The sequence below is a fragment of the Ciona robusta genome, chromosome 1 (assembly GCF_009617815.1).
Source record: "Ciona robusta chromosome 1, ASM961781v2".
Taxonomy (NCBI): Eukaryota; Metazoa; Chordata; class Ascidiacea; order Phlebobranchia; family Cionidae; genus Ciona; species Ciona robusta.
In genome coordinates, this window is record NC_143235.1 from 1763653 (window position 1) to 1783620 (window position 19968).

At 36.6% G+C, this 19968-nt stretch overlaps 1 protein-coding gene across 2 annotated transcripts; it reads left to right on the forward strand.

The window, feature by feature from the left end:
- The first annotated feature begins 4920 nt into the window (after nucleotides 1-4920).
- LOC149741235 (serine/threonine-protein kinase greatwall-like) lies at nucleotides 4921-19932 on the forward strand. Of its 2 annotated transcripts, XM_089880179.1 has the most exons (23): nucleotides 4921-5633; nucleotides 5806-5943; nucleotides 6351-6490; nucleotides 6890-6978; nucleotides 7210-7322; nucleotides 7678-7839; nucleotides 8567-8684; nucleotides 9086-9241; nucleotides 10116-10264; nucleotides 10583-10700; nucleotides 10997-11097; nucleotides 11443-11713; nucleotides 11951-12025; nucleotides 12631-12778; nucleotides 13348-13440; nucleotides 14403-14631; nucleotides 15203-15412; nucleotides 15771-15950; nucleotides 16234-16358; nucleotides 16419-16597; nucleotides 17053-17214; nucleotides 17770-17871; nucleotides 19485-19932. In XM_089880179.1, exons 1-23 carry the CDS (start codon nucleotides 5481-5483, stop codon nucleotides 19700-19702), a joined length of 3429 nt encoding a protein of 1142 aa, XP_089736305.1. In that variant the 5' UTR covers nucleotides 4921-5480; the 3' UTR covers nucleotides 19703-19932. The 2 variants fall into 2 exon arrangements, with proteins under 2 accessions (XP_089736305.1, XP_089736237.1); XM_089880111.1 differs by having other exon boundaries at nucleotides 16234-16597.
- Nucleotides 19933-19968: the final 36 nt, after the last annotated feature.

Below are 19968 nucleotides of genomic sequence, written 5' to 3' on the forward strand. Positions count from 1 at the left end.
TGATGGAGTCGTGGTTACAGAATTCTATAATTATATAATGTTTACTACAAAATGAGACGATAAAAAATGACAACATGAACCATCTTACCTTAAAGCTAACATATACATAGTGTTTTGGATAGTATATCTGTACAAAACCTGTATCCAATTCTCACATAATATTGGTCCATCAGTTATTAAAGAAATGGTCAACAATGTCGTTTTAATCTTATATTAAGTGGGCGTGTCGTAGTTAAAATAAACTCCACAATAAACCCAGGCAGGGTCATAGAAACTACCGAGTAATCGGGATTTGCCCAGCCCGCAACTCTACGCACACGACCTATTTGGAAGGAACCATCGTCAACAACATTCCTTCAACTGCGTGTAATAGGCGTGGTATCATGCGCTTATGTAAGCCACAGCGCGTGATCGTTGCCATGCTGAAACGTTTATGCTACTACTATAACGTTGGACGCCATTTCACCCGGGGCTATTCTACTTACTGCAAACACCGTGGCATTTGAAAGCTTGGGTGGTACGGTATTAACGCGACCGCAGAAGTTCCGCGCGGGCATTTGCAGGATACAATTGAAACTGTCATTCGCTTAACTTTCTACCCGTTTTAAAATATTTTGTACTGCGGAGTAAGATGGAACACCTTTAGCACATAATATCCAAATATCCTGATCGTGTTTTAAACAATTTACAACAGTCTGGGGGAGTCGCGAAGATACAGTTTTACATTTTATTGAACGTTCTTTGTTTACTACAAAATGGGATAAGAAAATAGAATGAAAAGGTGTCCTATTACCTCCTATCTTGCTATATTTTAAACAGAAACTAATTTTATTTTGTTTATTACCATATTTTAACAATTTGGAACGTCTCATTTAGGTAATTACTTTTTTTATTATCATAAGAAGTACAACAAAATTAAATAAATTAGGGCGTTGAATATTTGTGAGCCCAAATATCTAGTTTAAATGCTATGATAAGATTTGCATCTTGCGAAACCAGTGGAAAATTTTAACAAATCCTCCGGCATGCAGGGCATATTATTACTGTGGTTCGTGATGCAGCAAACGCATCAGTTGGTCACGCGGCAAATGCGTGACACAATACCTTAGTTAGCGTGATAAGCAGCTCATGCTTTCTGTCGGTTTAACACATAGTCCCAAAGGGCCTGCGCTATATACCATTGCATTGAACTCTAATGTAAAACTGCCTGTGTATTTTCTCAATATATACAAACGGTTACAACTTTGGCTTTTTCCGTTGTGTACTACGGGATGGCCACAAATGTATTTAGGCAACGGTTTAAAGTACTGCGGCAAGCAACGCCGAGGTTTTACTAGGAGTGTGCGTACGTATGGCGCTGTAAAATAAATAAGACCACGAACTCATCGTACCAGGGCAATAAACCGTCATCGTTTAATTAAAAAACGTCATGGGTTAGTCTTTGTTTGTTCGTTTACGGGTCAAGCAATTTTCAGTTCATGTACAAGACCTTTGAGTTTTCAATGACCAACACTATTTTACAAGCACGGTTAAATAAATTTTCTACTGATGCATATTTACACAAGCGTATTAAAAAATTAGACCCGTTTTTTTGCAGTGCCTGTTTAAATGCAGTACATCGTTGAATCTGTATTTAAACACATATAGCATAGCATTAAAACGTCGATTTTAAGTATGTCACTGCTGTAATGTGATGCATTTCAGTCGTAACCCACAAGAACGCCGCCCCGGAAGCTCCGTAAATGTTTTAAGTTTACTGGAACGGCATTCTTTCAGTCGCAAGACATTATATAAAGCTAAAACATGGCTTACTAGAAGGCCGTGACCCAGATTAAATTCATTTTAATTGTTTTGTTATCTGAATTATTTTATAGTTGTGGAAGCTATGAATACGGGGAAGATACTGTTAGCACATAATATAGTGGGGTGGGGGAAGATGGGACACCTTTAGCACAAAATATCCAAGTATCCTGATGTGTTTAAAACAACTAACCGTGGTCTATGGGAGTCGTAAGGATATAGTTTTATAATTCTTTAAAAGTTCTTCGTTTACTACTAAAAGGGACGAGAAAATAGAGCTAAAATCTGTCCCATCTTCCCCACCCTACTGTATCATATATTTTTATGATCATGTTTTTTGGAGTCGTGGGTAATTGTTTGTTATTTAAAAGCAACATCTGTGCTTCGATGGCCTGTGTTTTTGTTTTGAAAGCTATGAATATTTGAAACCACACCCTATGAATGCAGCCAATTAGGTGCCTACACGTCACAAGTCAGTTGTAAGGATCATAATTGCTTCCTGTGACGTAACACCCAAGCATGAAAGTAATGGCAAATGCAACCGGCTGTCACGGGCCAGCAGTCGTGTTGGCTGACGGGGTGTTTATCTGATGATTTCATTGTACGTGGCAAACAAAACGAATTAAGAGTGCTTTGGTATGAATGGCCCTCAAAGTACAATTCATCACTCTGATATACGGCCGCAACGCCCACTCAAACCGTCGCATTTGATTGGCTGTTAGCAAACCGATTATTTTTTCAACTATATGTCTGTCGGGCAACGGGTTTTGACCAAGACAATATCCTGAGGCAGCAAACTTATAAAGAAACAAACTAATTTAAAATTTAAGGAGAATTGTTTCAGCGGAAATACAATGCGTCAAATGACTTCACAATAATTCGCCCTTACGTAACAATACGCCCAACTTTTTCTTGGCTCTGATTGGTTGAAATCACGACAGATAATAACCAATCATGTATTAGCGGCGTGGACATACGTGATATATATATATATATATAAGTTGACATCTTACATCTGTTCAAACCGACAAGTATAGAAAATACAAATGTAATTGAAAACCCAAGTCATGCGAACAAAACGTTATGGTTTTACAGAATGGCGGCCGGCGAATTAATTAAACCGACGCCAATGGCTTGTGTATGTGAAAACATTGTACAATGCTTATACCGTTTATTTGTATTTGCTATACCGTAAAACACAAAGGCTTTGGACATGGCATACTAAAACAAGTTAAAACAGCCCGTGCTAGAATGATATAAGCCCAAGGGATTGTGTATTGACCCTAAGGCCCAGTTCATGTCCCCAAGAATTTTAAGCGTATGATGTTTCGCATGAATTATTACATTTTGAAACGCCTTTAATTGGCTCCTTATACGGCAACCATAGACCGTGAAATGACCCAAAGACCATCTTTCCGCTACGCATGAGAGAAAACCAGGGATATTTAACGTGCAAAAAGTATGACTACGTATGTCTCAGCTATTTATCTTTTAGTCAATTATATTTAGACTTGTTTTGACAAGAATGGTGGTGAATTTTATTTTATATTATAACCGCATTAAACCGACGAAACGTGTATCTATAATATAGTAAGTCGGGGGAAGATGGGACGCCTCTTCATTGTTTTTTCTCCTCCCATTTGGTCGTAAAAAAAATTCAAAAAATTATAAATCGTATCCTTACAACTGCCATAGACCGTTGGTAATTGTTTAAAACACGACCAAGATGTTTGTACATTATGTGCTAAATGTGTCCCATCTTCCCCCACCCTACAATATATCTAAAGGTAAAATGTTGACAGGCATTATCGAATGCCCGGCCGACCGGCCATTAATTATTTAAAGGTCGCTGTTTTATACCGGTCGTTTTAAATGGGAAATTACGCTGTAATGGTAGAAAGTTTTGCAGAGAATAATTTTATTTATTAAGTGGTAAAAATATGGCTACTTCATGCGGAAATGTTGCAATTTTTATGCAGAATTGGAACTTGCTTAGAAAAAAGGGAAATTTTAACAGGGCGGAATTTAAACGTGCTGTTAAAATCAGCGGTTGACAAATGCAAATAAACATCGTAAGATTCTTGGCTAGAGTATGCGCGGTTATTCAAACAAAAACGAAGCTTACGTAACGCCACACCCCCGTCACGTGACCGTTACGTACCACGAGCTGTGCACGCGTCGAACACGCGACGACCACGCCGCCCAGAGCAGTGGGCGAAGAGGTACATTGCGCCATGAGGAACCGACGGTCTAAATTGGGCTTTTTCGCGTCATCGAAAAGTCTGGGTTGCGACATGTTATAATACCATGTGCTAAGGGATAATGGTTAAGTCATGTCCAATTTGGAGATGGAAATAAACACCGGGCCATTTGCACCACACCATTACCAAGTTAACGTGTGCTCGTGGGTGTTTGAACGGAATGCCCCACCCATATAAAGCTAAACAGCAGTAAACATGTTGACCAGTATTATGCCGCATCATCCGAAATTCACGTACGTGGTTTTATTCAAAACCCGATTCACCCTGAGGTTAACAGGAGGTGGGAAAATTAGTGCATCCTGTTTTTCAACGTTTGCTATTGCTGGCGGGCCAAAGTTCATATCCAAGCACGTTACACACCACACCGTAATGTTAATGCATCGATTACGATTTAAAATACACGTGAGAAGTGAGAATTGTGGATGAGACTGTTTATAATGGAAAAGGGCATAATACAAAACATTTTTAAAACTGTGTCATGTTTGTTTGTTTGCATCCAAAATTGTACAACTGGTCAGCTTACCAATTTGGAATCAAAGAGATTAAAACCGGAAGTTGAATCAAAGAGATTTTATTCTCTTTGGTTGAATGAGATGTATCAAATAATTGTATTTCCCCATACCGTGGTAAATAGACATTTGGTTTACCATTCTCATGACATTTTAGCGGTCCTTCGTATTTTAAAACGCCTGTGAATCTGTAATTTTCTGAACACAGCCCGTTAGACGGCGCAACGCTCGCCAAATATTCACAAAGGAATATTTTATTTATATGATGTCGATGTAGTGTCATGGTCTACTGGTTTCGACGCCGCGGGAAGTTTGTTTTTTATTTACTTTCTTTAGGGGAGCGTGGCTAGCGCAGAGTCGTGTTGCAAAATATAAAAAATAATTTAATAATTTAAAAACAAGGGAACCCCATACAAAGCTTGCGTAGTCCATAAGCCGGTTTGTTGTGGTGTAAACGAGTATGTTTATTGTTGCTAGTTGCATCAATTGCAGTTTAAAGTAAACACATTTATTGAGTTTTGTTTTGCGTTTTGCAGCAAGTATCGATGTATTTAAAGTTATTTAGCCGTTCGTCTGTGTCGTTAAAATCAAACCAAAAATGCAGAATGTTACTTATGTGCATATACAGTTTTTATGGTTCAATAATAATTTGAATTACAGATTCTAATAGACTTTTCTACAACATAAAAACTGTATAGATACTTCACTACAATTTTGCATCTTGCCGTGTTTTACTGATGAAAGTATATACTGTATATTCAATCATTTGTTGGAGAAGCACACATGTAATGTAAATTACCAATAATTGCCAATAACAACCAGCTGGTAAAACAGAAGTGGTTTAAGGTCCATTGGTCAAAAAGTTCTAAGAATTAAGACAGAGACGAACAAAAAGTTACAAGAAGTCAAAATGGAAAATGACACCCAAGTTGCAGTTTCAATTCCTGTCCCAAGACCTCCAAATGTTGATGACTTTATCATCATTAAACCCATAAGTCAGGGAGCTTTTGGGCAAGTCTATTTGGGGAAAAGGAAGACAGATAAAAGAATGTACGCCATCAAGGTATATTTACCATTCTTTTAGGTTAAACTGTTGCTTTATATATATCCATATGGTATTTTAGACTAAACATTATACCACATTAATCAATGAAGTTCCACATGTTTAATGAATATATGTATTTTAGCAATGCCACTTCACATATATTTTAAAACATTCTGTCCCTTGTATCCAGGTGATGAGAAAAAGCAAAATGATTCGTAAGAACATGACAAGAAACGTATTAAGTGAAAGAAAAGCTTTGGCTCTCAGTAAAAGTCCATACATTGTCCATTTGTTTTATTCACTTGAAACAACTCTGGATATTTACCTCGTAAGTTGGTGGATTTAATTAAATGGATTTTAAACATGCTGTTTATTGTACTTTGTAGGTTTTAATATTTGACCTTAAAACCTTAATGTAGTAAATTTGGAAATATTCTTACTGTGTTGGACTCTAGTATTTAAAATACTGTTTTGCGTAATTTTAAGATTAATTAGTTATTAATTTTCTGCAACATTTAACATGTAGGCCAGTATTTTAATCCTTACTAAATAACGCCAATGGATTTTGCTGCTGCTGTATTTGCGTGCAGAGTTTTATTTCAAGTGTGTTATCCTATAAAGGCTTGCATAATGTAAATATTCTTTTAACGACTGGCATGGGTCAAGGATTATTTATATTATGCCTGGTAGCAGAAGTAAGCTTGCCTATTTCCTGATATATATAATCTATTTCAGATAATGGAATATATAATTGGAGGAGATGTGAAGTCCTTACTTGCAGTTCTTGGTTATTTTGATGAAAACATGGCGGTTCTGTATGCAGCTGAAGTTACACTCGCTCTAGAATATTTACATAAGCATGGGATCGTTCATAGGTGGATTCGGTTTTAAGATGTATTACTTTGAAAGATATTATTTTGTCCTACACCATGGCTCAGTAGTTAGATGCCCGTAGATCCAATGTTTTGTAATAATCAGTTTTAGCTTCATAAAGCAACACCTTTTAGGCAACACTCTTAACTTTTTACAGTCTGTAGATGCTTTGCCTTTGGGACATCTTGATAATTGGCAAATTTTCAAATTAAAGACTGACTGTGAAGCATAAACTGAATCTATGCACCTCTGTTCAACACTTTATGGTTGAGCTATTTGAGTTTATTTAAAAAAATAAATTAGTAAAAGGAATTCACTTGGAACATTATCTAAATTCAAATTAATTCGATTGACCAACCCTTTCTAAGCATTATATTTAAATTTTCAACATTTATTCACAGAGATTTAAAGCCAGACAATCTTCTTATAACAGTCAATGGTCATATTAAACTTACAGATTTTGGTTTATCAACTGTTTCATTGGATCGTGGTAAGCAATGTTACATGGCTTATTCATTGGCATTTACTTTACATTTGTTATATTACCAAGCGTTGTGTACTATGTGCTGTAGCTTTTATTGTATGTACTGTGGAATTTTGTGAATTTTTTGCATTAACTTTTTATCCATACATTAATATACCCATGGTCTATCCAAAGTCTTGTTATTTATTATGTTTTGCTTAAATATATTCACAAAGTAACTATGTAATATTAACTAAGATTTGAATATTTCTGATGTCGTGAAAACACCATCTGCGTCAGCCAAACCAAACAACCGAGAATATTTCCGAACTCCGGGTCAAGTTCTCTCTCTGATCACTAACTTTAACTTTGTAAGTAACAGAAAAATAAAGTTTGTATGGCTACCTATTTTGGGTTAAATAAAAACTTTTCTTTTTATACTGATATATCTGTTCTCATGCCGGGCATTATTTATGTGTTTTTAACTTTGCAAGTTGCAACCCAGTGGTCATTAATTGGTTGTCTAGATTGTAGGCCGTGCATTGAAAAAAAATTACAAACTGGTACAAATGACTAAATAGTGAGATCTAAGATGGCATGAGGTTGCGGTGTTTAAAACAGAACACCCATCTTAGTTATAACAACTGTCGTTGACTTTCCATGATTAATATGTTGCATTTATCATTCATTGTAACATTGTAAAGTATTTCCACATCCCACCAACAGAACTCCCCATGTCGTAACTCCGCAAGTCCCTCGTTGGTTGGTAAACAGAGTCGACCCCTTCGTGCAGGTGCGCGCAGGTTTTCCTTCGATGAACCGAGTAACCGTGGTTACGTGCCTTCTGTTAACAGCCCGCTTATCTCATCCAAGGATAATAGGGCCAATGTGAGTTGTTGTTTATTTATCTACACTTAAATACATGGACGCCAAACTTTTCAAAATGCAGGGTAGGTAGAGATAGTTAGACGCACATTACTATCAAACAAATTCGATTCCAAGTTTTACTGATTTTTTTCATCTGTCGTGGGCTGGTGGCTAACCCTTTTAACAGGACTTGAATACTTAACCATATTTAGCACCATTGGTAATTACTCAATGACTGAGCTGCTTGTGTAAATTTGTGTAGTAGTAGTAAGGGTGTAGACAAACTAAAATCAATGTTTGCTGTCTTTGTTTACAAAGTTGGTGTTAACATACGGATCTTACAATGAATGTAGTTTTAAATATGTGCCAATTTATTTAGGGATAGTATACCAACTCTGAAATAAATCCTAATTAAGAAGCCCACCCATATTGAAAGTTATTTTATGTCAGGACTTCCCCTTATAAATTACACTTTCATGTATATAGTACTGTGGGGTAAGATGGGACACCTTTAGCACATAAATCTCATGTTTCTCAATCTTGTCTTAAACAATTAACAACAGTCTATGGGAGTTGTGAAGATACAGTTTTATAGTTCTTTAAAAATTCTTTGTTTACTACCAAATGGAAGGAAAAAATAGAATAAAAAGGTGTCCAATCTTCCCCCAACCTACATTATTAAGTCCACCTTATTACTATTCATGTTATCATGTATAATATTATTGTAAACCACCTTCCACCCTTTTAGTCGAATAATCCAAAATCGTCGACTGATTCAAACGAAACAACCCCACCCGATGGTCAACAACTTAATTGTGATGAAATAAAAGAAACTCCGGCACGCACCTTATATGGACGAGAGAGAGGTGGATTATTTATATTTTATGAGGGTTTGTGTGTTCTTTGACATGGGAGATGGATCATACCCGATACTGATATTTCCTACCTAATGGTTAATACATGTATGTGTCTTTGCGCTAATACATGTATGTGTCTTTAATACATGTATGTGTCTTTAATATATGTATGTGTCTTTAATACATGTATATGTCTTTGGGTTAATACATGTATGTGTCTTTCCTTAGCGGACATTGCTCCAACCCAGTGGTTACTAATGGATTGTAGCACACTGTGAGGTAATGGGCAACTCCGTCCTAAGTCTTAGATCCCATTGAGTGCCAAGTTGTAGGACCTCGCCATAATGTAGATAATCTTTTTTTACTTTAAGTACTCTCATTTATTTTTTATTTGATTTATTTCACTTCAGGTTACGACTCAATGTCCGGCTCCATCACCTCAGTTCGAGATCTGCTTTCCCCATTAAAGCAATCGGGAAGTTGTGGTTTGTTACGACCAACTGATAGAAGAAGGAACATGTTACGACTCAACAGAAGAATTCACTCAAAATCGGAAGATGCATTCAGTAAGTTTTGTGTGTTATATTACTGTGGGTAAGATGGGATACCGTTAGCAACCAGTTCCTATATTTTCTGTATGTGTTTTAGGCTAGATTTTGCCACCTTATCCCAAATGTAAAATTACCTCAATTATTTATATTAATAACAAAATGTCAAAGTGATGATTTTGTACAAGTTTGTCAATCACGCTATTTTTTTATCGCAAATAAAAGTGAATCAACAAATTTTTGTATGACACATCATATAAATGATAGTGCATTAATTTTAATTAATCAGCAGTGATATTATTTGATGACTCATAATGAAAACTGTTCATCATATTATGATTCAACAAACAATATATATCACTGTTTTAACTTTCTATGTGATATATGGTTTATTGTTTTCAAATAACATGAATTAATATTTTGTTGACCATTCGTGTAATTCAATGTTGGGTCAACTGCTTACCCACCACCTCAGCTAATTACTAAATTTCAAAATATAATGTCTTTTAATTGTTTAGGCTGTACTTTGAATTATAATGTTCACATAAAATTGTATTCCTAATAAAGTTTGTTGAGCATGTTTTCATCTATGTAACTCTGTATTAGTTTCTTCATATGGTATATATATTCATACACGAACATGTTAACATGATGTACTTTAAGTCATTATTGTAGTTATAGGCATCTAACTTGAGGTTGTAGGTTAGGCAGGCAACCATAGATTTTTACACTGCATTCACTACAAGCATAGATTGTGTATCTGCCTCCCCAGTCCCCTGTATGTATATTTTAGTTGTAGCTGTACATGTAAACATAGAATATTTACATGAGACTACTGGTTATATTTGTAGTTATATTGTACTTATATAAAACTTACACACATTTACTCCAGACTACCAATCACCTACCTGCCTCACTGATTCTATCAACGCAGTATCGAGTGTTTCGTGTGAATCGTCGGCGTCGGTTGGAGGAAGGTCAAATACAAGGATCCTTGAAGATAGATTAAGTGTTGGCTCAAATAAAGATGAAGTTTTTGATGTATGTGGAAGTGATTTAAACTAGTTTTTCCTCGCAAGCAATATGGCATAGCAAAGACAGTCAATAAACACTGGAGTTCTGTTTCATAAACCTTGTGCTTACAAATTACGATGTGTGTATTTTTCTGTGTAATTATTTTTTTACATTTGTTATGGATCACAATTTAGACAACCCATAACGTAACCAATGGGTTAGAGCAATTTCTGTTGGTTTGTTAAGAGTCTTGCCCAAGGACACACAAGCCCACAATGGTAGCAGCATAAGTATTTAATTTAAATTATTAACCGTTTCAATCTAATTTTTTATTTTCATCTTCAGGAAAAGGACGCAGATGACGTGATCTGTCGGAAACAGCGCCGTCATTCATCAGATGAAGATCAGAGGAAGATGAGCGTTGATGATGATGGAGAGAGGAATCATCATCTCAACATACCAGGTATTATGTTAAATGTAAAATATTTCGGTTGTAAATTCCTATAGTGCTGGTGTATCGTGACCCCAGCAATTTTTTTCAAACACATCTTGAAGAAAACTTTAGTAACCACCAAATTGTTTAACAATAAAGTCTTCATGTTACTTTGCTACCGGACATAATGTAAACAATCTTTTAACGACCATTCTGGTATGAAAAAACTTAGTGTATTTTTAAAGTTTCTGTTACTATTAATCGGTAAGACTTTTTCTCACCAGTTGAGACGTTAAAATATTATTTACAACATCAACCCCACCCAGATATAGCAAGATATCCCTCCCAACCTTGTAAAAGAAGGAAAGTCCAACCAAGTCAGCATTCAGGGTTAACAACAGATATCAAAGCTATCAGTATTTGTCAGGTAAGTTAGCTTGTATAATTTAATACAAAATACATTAATTTAATTTAATGTCACACTAAAAGAACAGACAGCATTTTGATTTAAATTTTTTAATAAACCTGCTCAAAAAATTTAGTTTCCTGACATACTAAAAATTCAATTATTTTTTTTCATACATTGCACCAAAGATATATCTCTTGTTTCAGTTTAAATTAAGTCGCATTTTGTTCTGAATTTGAAATTAGTGCCAGGAATTGAATGTTTTAGTGGATTGTTAGTAAGTTACAAATAAAAAAATTCATATCTGGCTTGCGGGCATAAGTTTGCTACCTCTGACTTAACCAATAAACCCTGTTCCCCACACAGGAGGGTTATGTGAATCCAGTGTTCAAATACAACAGTGACGGCCACCAACCGGTAACAGACCCAACCCCATTATCACCTACTCCACAAAATGCACAGAACAAACCCTATAACCCTGAAGTAACCCCAGAAAACAAGCCCCCTTACCCCCAAGGTTGCCCCCGAAACAAAACCTCACCCATAAATAATGATTCGGATTCTTTTGAGAAAAGTTTATCGGACATGGATTTAAGTTTAAAAGAACTTTCATTTGATGACAAGAAATCAACCACAAGTAAGTTTGATCGAAACACTCTGTTGGGCACGATAGTCTCATGTGTAGCATGTTCCATTGAAGGTGTATGAAACCATTCTTTCAAAGTGGTGGATGGTTTCATTCTATTTAAATTAAATCATTTTTTAGACAAGCATTAGGTTGAATTTGTTTGATTGAACCAAGAAAGTCCTCAAATGATTCGTCTGTGACCACAGTTGTTAATTTCTGTTGTTTAATGAGTTGTTTTCACGACAGATTCATCTCATGATGGTTCATGTGAAAAGTTGCTTTCATTAAGTGAAGGCGAATCCCCAGATAAGAAGAATGAATGTAAGTTGTTTGGCAGTGAGCATGAGGTGTATATACCATGTGTGTCTTAGTGTCTGGTGTGTATGAATACTCATGTTATGCACACCGTTTCAACTGGCAAGTTATAACATGGGTCACAGTGTCTTTATATACGTTACTCTAAGTATGTTTGTTGGAACTTATGTTATGACTCGACAATGAGCATGAGATGTATGAACACATCATGTGTGTCTGGTGTATAAGAAGACACCCATGCCATGTTATAACCAGACAGTGAGAATGAAGTGTATGAATACACCATGTGTGTCTGGTGTATAAAAAGACACCCATGTTATAACACACAGTGAGCATGAGGTGTATGAATACACTATGTGTGTCTGGTGTATAGGAAGACACTTATGTTATAATAAGACAGTAAGCATGAGGTGTATGAATACATCATGTGTGTCTGGTGTATAAGAAGACACACATATTGTAACTTGACAGTAAGCATGAGGTGTATAAATACTGTATACAAGGCACTTATGTGTATAAAAATACACCATAATGACCATATGACTTAAGTTATAACTCGACAATGAGCATAATGTCAACAAATCGACCAAACCACCCTAATATTCCACCAGTGATCTACCATTCATCACCCAACCAGAGGATAGGTTACCACAACATTGGTAGCAAGCCCATCCAACATTCAACACCCTCCCATGATGAATCTATTGAAGTGGTTCGGGGCATCGGGGACGAATCATTTATTGCTAAACAACCTATGTGGTAAGTTGTGTTTCATATGTATGGTCTATTACCCTATGGTGCTATTAACAACTAAAAATTGTAAAAATAATACCCTAAAAAAGATTATCCTCCTAAAAGTGAAACTGTACTTCCACAATACTTTTCTTTACTCGCATAATGCGAGTAACAACCAACCTTCTACAGCAGATGACGCGCCTAAGAAGTTAATCGTTCTAACTTTGTTCTTGCAAGTAAATATGCAAGTACTTACGGCATAATATTTACCATGCAAAAAGAGTATATTATTTGCACTATCCAGCTTAAGTTGATCTTAGAAACAAGTTTGTTCTCACATTCATGCCATACTCGGTTCTCTGCATCTGTGTACTGTGGTTTATCAGTGTCTGTCACGATTTCAGTAAAAGTATATGCACTTTGTAATGTGTTTATTGAGGACTTCATTTGCCTGTGTGCTAATTCTGGCTTTTTGGTTTATGGGCCAACTCAGCAAAAGTCCCCGTTGTGCCATGCCCTACTTAAAACCTCACCCTTATAAAATAAACATTCGTTTAATTAAAAAACAACGAACTTACTTTTACCCCACCTAGTGAGTCGTTCATCGGTGACCATAGCAACGATGTTGATGAATTGAAACAAACAACGAGCATGGAGAGCGGGATCGTTGGGTTGGATTCTACTGGGTGGGTTGTGTGTTGTAATAACTATGGGTTGTGGGCAGTGGCGCAGCCAGAAAAAAAGGGGGAGGGAGGTTTTATTCAAAAAATTGTCCCAAATTTTTTTTTTTAATTTTTGTTTTATTTTTGTTGTTGTTCAAAAGCGGGAGGGGTCGCGACCCCCTAAACCCTCCTGGCTGGGCCACTGGTTGTGGGGTTATTTATTTGTAAGGCATCGTGGTGTATATAGTTAACTATGAAGTTGTGGGTTTAAGATGCATTATTTGTACGGGGTTATGACTGAGTTAATATGCACTTAAATATTTGGTCAAAACCTGGCTGTACGTTGTACATTAAGACTCAATTTTGTTTTGCACTTTCTTTTGTAATACATTTATTCAGTTTTGTAAACATTGTTTGGGATTTAGTGCATCATACTGATTCTGATAGGTGTATGTTTCTTTAGGCAAGACACTGAGTGGACAATGTTGTTTTATATATGATATAAATTATACAATGTTGTTGTTGTGCTATTGAGTTTGTTTATCTACATTCATATCACTATACTGTTTGCTTGAAATTTAAAATTTGAATTTGTAAATTTAGTTGATTTATTGATTATTCATAAATTTAGAATAGGCAAATACAATATTTGCATGTCGTAATATGCGCTTTACATAATTGTATTAAGTTTATATTCATACAAATTGAATCAGGTGAAATCATTTGAATCACTTAGAAGTGTTTTGAAGTTGGAAAAACTTGAATCAGGTTCTGTATGGAACCATTTATAACACAATCCACTTTAGCTTATCACATCACTGGAGATGGTTTAGGTTTTTAAACATTTGAAATAATATGTTTATATCAAGGCTCTTATGATTTTATAAAAACTGTCCAGAAAAATATGTTTTATGTAGCTAAAAACTGAAATTTTCTTGCTTTATAAGATATGCATCTATACTTCATAATTAATTTACAATCTGCAGTATGACATCATCATACCACGGTGTTTCCCCCCACCATACATCAGAGTGCATTATGGGGGATATATCACCCATAGCAACAAAACCCTTACCAAACATCTACCATAATAATGAGGGGTTGGACCCCAACCCACTAAGCAGACGAACGTTAAGTCCGGTGATGGAGATGAGTTTCAGTGATGGTGGAAGGCACGTGGTTGGGAAGTCGGTTCTAAGGAAACCTTCGTTCAGGGTGAGTTGGATATTTGTTGTGTTGAATGAATGAATCAATGTAACTTATTCAGTTATTTGTCCTTGACAGTCGATATGGCATTGCAATGACAGTCGTTATGATACAGGTGTTTTGTTTCATACACCTCGTGTTGGAGTTACCACGTATATAACATATTTACCCTCACATGGCGGAGAAATGACAGTGGTTATACCAAAGGTGTTCTGGTTCATACCCCCATTCCTGTGTTTCACATTGCTGTTGCTATCAGTATTGCCTAGAACTGACTTGCGCATCAAAAAGATAGTATTAACACTACTTTTTATAGAATAAACAAAGAGAAATACAAAATGAAAAATAGATCAATGATAGAAAAACTAGACTGGTTTGGTTACACATGAAAGCAGTTTACAAAAAAGTCTGTTGATACAAAACAACATAATTTCTTGTATTTTGGCTATTCCGGCAGGAGTTATGCTGACCGATGGCGGTGCCAGAAAAGCCAAAAATACAAGTATAATATGCCTGGCCTGGCAGCAACAATATATTGAAACATATTCTTTAACGAAAGTGAAAACAAAATACAAAACAGAAAGACCCATCATACGAAGCACCTCGTATCACACGATCCGTCAGCTGGAACGACTTGACCAATGACAACGCAGCCCCTCTAGTTCCCTCTAATGGAGCACATGACACGTCTTTGTCATCGAACGAGGACGAAATATCAACGAATAATATTCCGTTCCGTTGCCATGGCGATATCATGGAGGAAGAAGATTGTGAGAAACCGCGTGAAAATGTAAGTCCTGTTTCATGATATAAATAGCTGTTGTAACGTACGGTTTGTTAAGCTTTTCATGATTTTCTTTCATTTATATAAAAGAATGTAATTTAGGGGGTCTTGAATTTATATTGTATTTTTTGTTTTATTTCAGCTTTTTTACTTTTTTTGGCCATATTTTAAAAATAAGATTTGGTTTACAACATTGAATTGTATTATACCACTGTTCCATCTGCCATATAACATGACTTTATGTAAATAGGTCTTGCTGTACAACATACGTAACTTTTGTTCAACAAAACCAACATTTTTACACAACAAAAGCCTCTTTATATATCAATAATCTAATATTCTAAACTTCTCCCTCGAACTACAGGACAACGCTGACAAGCTCAATCTCACCAGTGATGATGTCATCAATGATGTCATAGATGATGATATCATCAATATGTCCACCGAGGGAATTCCCCTTTCCATGATGACATCACAAGCACCTGATAAACTTCTTCTCTTTCCAATGCAAGGAAATAAAACTCCAATTCGACCCAGAGTTGCGGTGAGTATGGTAGGGTGGGGGAAGATGGGACACCTTAAGCACATAATATCTAAATATCCCAACAGAAAACAACGGTCTATAGAAGTTGTTAACTGCTTGATGATTATACTTTCTATTGTGAAATTTTTTTACCATTATTTTATATTCTTAAAAATATTTTGAAAGTTTAGACTCTAGATTGTAGTATCTTTGTTTTAAAAAAAAAAAATTGTGGAAGTTTTGCTAATATTAAAATATTATTTAAAATTTGAAAATATCTAAAAAATATTTCCCAACATTCCAGATGGATCCATCACTGACCAACAAATCTGTGAACAATTTAAAGTTCCACACCCCCAAGCGTTCAACAATGTTACCCCATACCCCAAAGCATAACAACTTTTTACCCCACACCCCAAAGCATAACAACTTTTTACCCCACACCCCAAAACTTAACAATTTTTTACCCCATACCCCAAAGCATAACACCCCGTTTCAATTCCACCGCACCCCTAAGCAGTCTTTCTGCACCCCAAAAAGTCACTTCAACCGTAAACCCAGCGTTACCCCATCTGCCCACCTTTTTACCCCGAAACCAACCCCATTAAGGACCCCAAGAAGTGTAAGAAGACCCAGGAGAGCTTCAATCATGGAATCAAGGATCTGGGGTGAGAATTATTGCTTGGATTTGTTTTAGACTTTACCATAATATATTTTCATAGTATAGTAAAATGTTATCAAGGATTCTAAATCCCCTAATTTTTTTTTGAATTTTTCTATTATCTATTTTTTTACAATTTTTCAATATCACTTGTTTTATACTCACATGCGTCTTTGGTCGAACCATTTAAAAGTCATTTAAATTAAGTAGTTACTAATGATAAGTTGTATCACCCTTGGGCGTGAGCTGTTAAGTTAATGAGCGTTTGTGGCTTGTGGGTGATAATATTTTTTGGGATTTTTCTATGTATGGCTGATAATTTGGACAACCCATTGGTGACCACTGTGTTTTGTCGTTAAGTGTGTTTCCCAGGACACATACGCACACAGTGAAAGTTATGTAACGTAGCCTACAGTATATTACCCAACACACTTAATCTCAACACCAACCCCCCCACCCCAGGCACCCCTGATTACCTCGCACCAGAGTTATTACTCCGACAACCCCATGGCCCCGGTGTGGATTGGTGGGCTCTCGGAGTTTGTTTTTATGAGTTTCTCGTCGGGTTGACTCCTTTCTCTGATTGTAGTCTGGATAAAATATTCTCAAATATTTTGAAAGGAGGTAAGACATATTATTATGCATGAACATTTTTCTTGAGTCTTTCTTTCATGTTTTTATGAAATTTATTCTTTTTTTTGTAATTTTACTATCACTATCTTTTTGATTTAAAAATGTTTTAATTAAAATAGGCTCTTTTTAAAAAAACAACCATTCACCTAGGACCCTATTGTGCTGCACTGTAGAACCATATAGAAGAATGGGGGGAAATGGGACACCTTTGACACATAATATATAAATATCCTGACCATGTTTCAAACATCTAACAACGGTCTATGGGAGTCGTGAGGATACGATTTTATAGGTCTTTGGATGTTCTTAGTTTACTACGAAATGAGACGATAAAATAGGATAAATGTGTGTCCCATCTTCCCCCGACCTACTATATAGAATACAATAGAATATAAGGTTTTAGGGTAATGGTTTATTGTGGCCTAAACAACAGGTTGCATTGCACTCTCCAATATAGGACCCATATAAAATAGAATGTGTTTTTTTCACCTGTACCCAAAAGCAACACAAGCAACAGATCCCATCTGATAACATATGTTCCAACAGACATAGAATGGCCAGAAGGAGAGGAGAGTCTATCAGATGATGCCGTCAAGTTATTGAAGCAACTGTTGAAAAAAAGTCAAACAGAACGAGCAGGATCAAAAGGCGAGTACAAAGCTTTTATTTTTGTGTTGCTTAGGCGAGCACTTTGGGTGTCAGAGTAATGAGCCACCTCTGGCCTAAATCTCAGGCCCGATGGCGTGCGTCGCTGTAGGGCCAACGTTATTAACTTATTTCAATAAAAAGTTTACTATTTTTACTGTTACGTAGATTTGAATCGCTATGCTATATTTGTATGTTATCTTATCATTCATTACACTAAAACAACCTATGTGATAAAAAAGCGAACAAGATTCGATTAATTAAATGGTTTCTGTTGCTCTTACTCGTCAACAAAACCGAATCTTGTATACGCGCAGTGTACGTGCGCAAAACAATCGCTTTCTTTTTCATAAACGCAATTGTGACGTCACAAGCCCAACTGTGACTCAACATTCGCTTGAATGAAATTTCCGATTTCTTTTTTTTGCGTCACCTGAGCAGCGGGTATTCCCCGCATGCGTCACACCACGATAGCGTCATGTTTTGCATCCCATATTGGCACCGGATGTTTATTCATTACAGTGATTACTGTCTGTTTGAAACTTTTCAAATCATACCTCGACAGTGAGCATGAGGTATATGAATACACCATGTGTGTGTGTGTCGTGTAAGGAGACACCCATGTTCTAACTCGACAGTGAGCATGAGGTGTATAAATACACCATGTGTCTGTTGTATAAGAAGGCACTCATGTTATAACTTGACGGTGAACATGAGGTGTATGTAATACAGCGTCGTGTCGTTAAGTCGTATTTAAACAAGCCATAAACTTAAATCATGTCCCACCAAGTTTATTAAACCACTGAACGAATTATTTCCAATTCCAACCACATTTATTGACGACCACGATTACATTATGACGTCATAGTCATGAACTATACTCTCGCTATATTTGCGTTACGTCATCAGGTCAATATATTTACAACAACAGAGGGTACAAACACGTGGTTGCCATAGCAACACGTGGTAATGAAGTCGTTAAATTCGCGTGGTTTAATTTCCTTTCCTATTTTTATCTTGTTTTCGCAAACTCTCATGTGAGGGACTTACGACTGACGACGGTTTAAACTTAGTGCTAAATATATATCCGCCGCTCTGGCTCAGTGGTTAAACTCTTTTATCGTAATCGAGGGATACCAATTCGATGCTTGACTTTGATAGCCGTATGTATCTTTGTCCTTGGGGAAGACACTTGTGAATATTGTTCAACCCAGTGGTCACTAGTGAGCTGTGACACCCTCGGGCCCAGGTGTTTGGGTAATGGGCCAACTTTGGCCTAAATCTGAGGCCCATATAGCGAGTCACACTGTAGGACCTCCCCCACGTAGAATATATAGTAATCACTATTCATCGTTGTTCGATTTACGTGGTTGCATTAGTATTTTACGGTAACTGCCCAATAAACCTTTATCAATGTTTGACGACTTTATTTATGTTTGATAGACCCGTGTTCCAACCCAACAGTGAACATGCGGTGTTTGAATATGCCATGTGTGTCTTACACATTTTTACCGTGACAGCGATCATGGGTTCGAATATACACAATATATTGCATAATACAACTGGACGGTGAGCATAAGGTCTGACGAGGATTTACGATTTTTTAACTCTCACAGAAATCCGGGAGTGCCCTCTCTTTAGCTCCCTTCCGTGGGAAAACCTGTTGGAAGTCGCCCCAGAATTCGTCCCACAACCTGACAGTGACACCGACACCGGATACTTCGACCCTCGGAACGATAGAAGAAAAGACTCGGTCGCGGATAACCCAGACTTATTGCAATGCACGAACAACGATAAATTAAACACCGAACAACCGACTGCAGAAGTACAGTAAGATTCCACTGCCTGATGTTTGCGACCTTAAGGTGTTATTGCGTTCCACTGTGCACGGAAATGCGTCCGTTTTAGCATCCGGTTGCTTGGCGCAAGTGTTTGATCTGCATTAGAATAAAGTTTATTAAGTCGTCGGGTATTGGACGTATTTTAAAAACTTTTCAGCTGCCGTGGTATAATGTTACTAACATGTTGTTTTCATTTCCCGCCAAGTACAGATGGTGCAATGTATTGTTGTGTGTGATATTTGCTAGACTGGGTGACCGT

Excerpts from the sequence above, each read along its gene's own strand:
- LOC149741235 (XM_089880111.1), top strand. The coding sequence starts at position 5,481 with ATGGAAAATGACACCCAAGTTGCAGTTTCAATTCCTGTCCCAAGACCT. Across the intron at positions 5,634-5,805 it reads AAAGAATGTACGCCATCAAG|GTGATGAGAAAAAGCAAAAT; the intron begins GTATATTTACCA and ends CCTTGTATCCAG. Across the intron at positions 12,779-13,347 it reads ATTGCTAAACAACCTATGTG|TGAGTCGTTCATCGGTGACC; the intron begins GTAAGTTGTGTT and ends TACCCCACCTAG.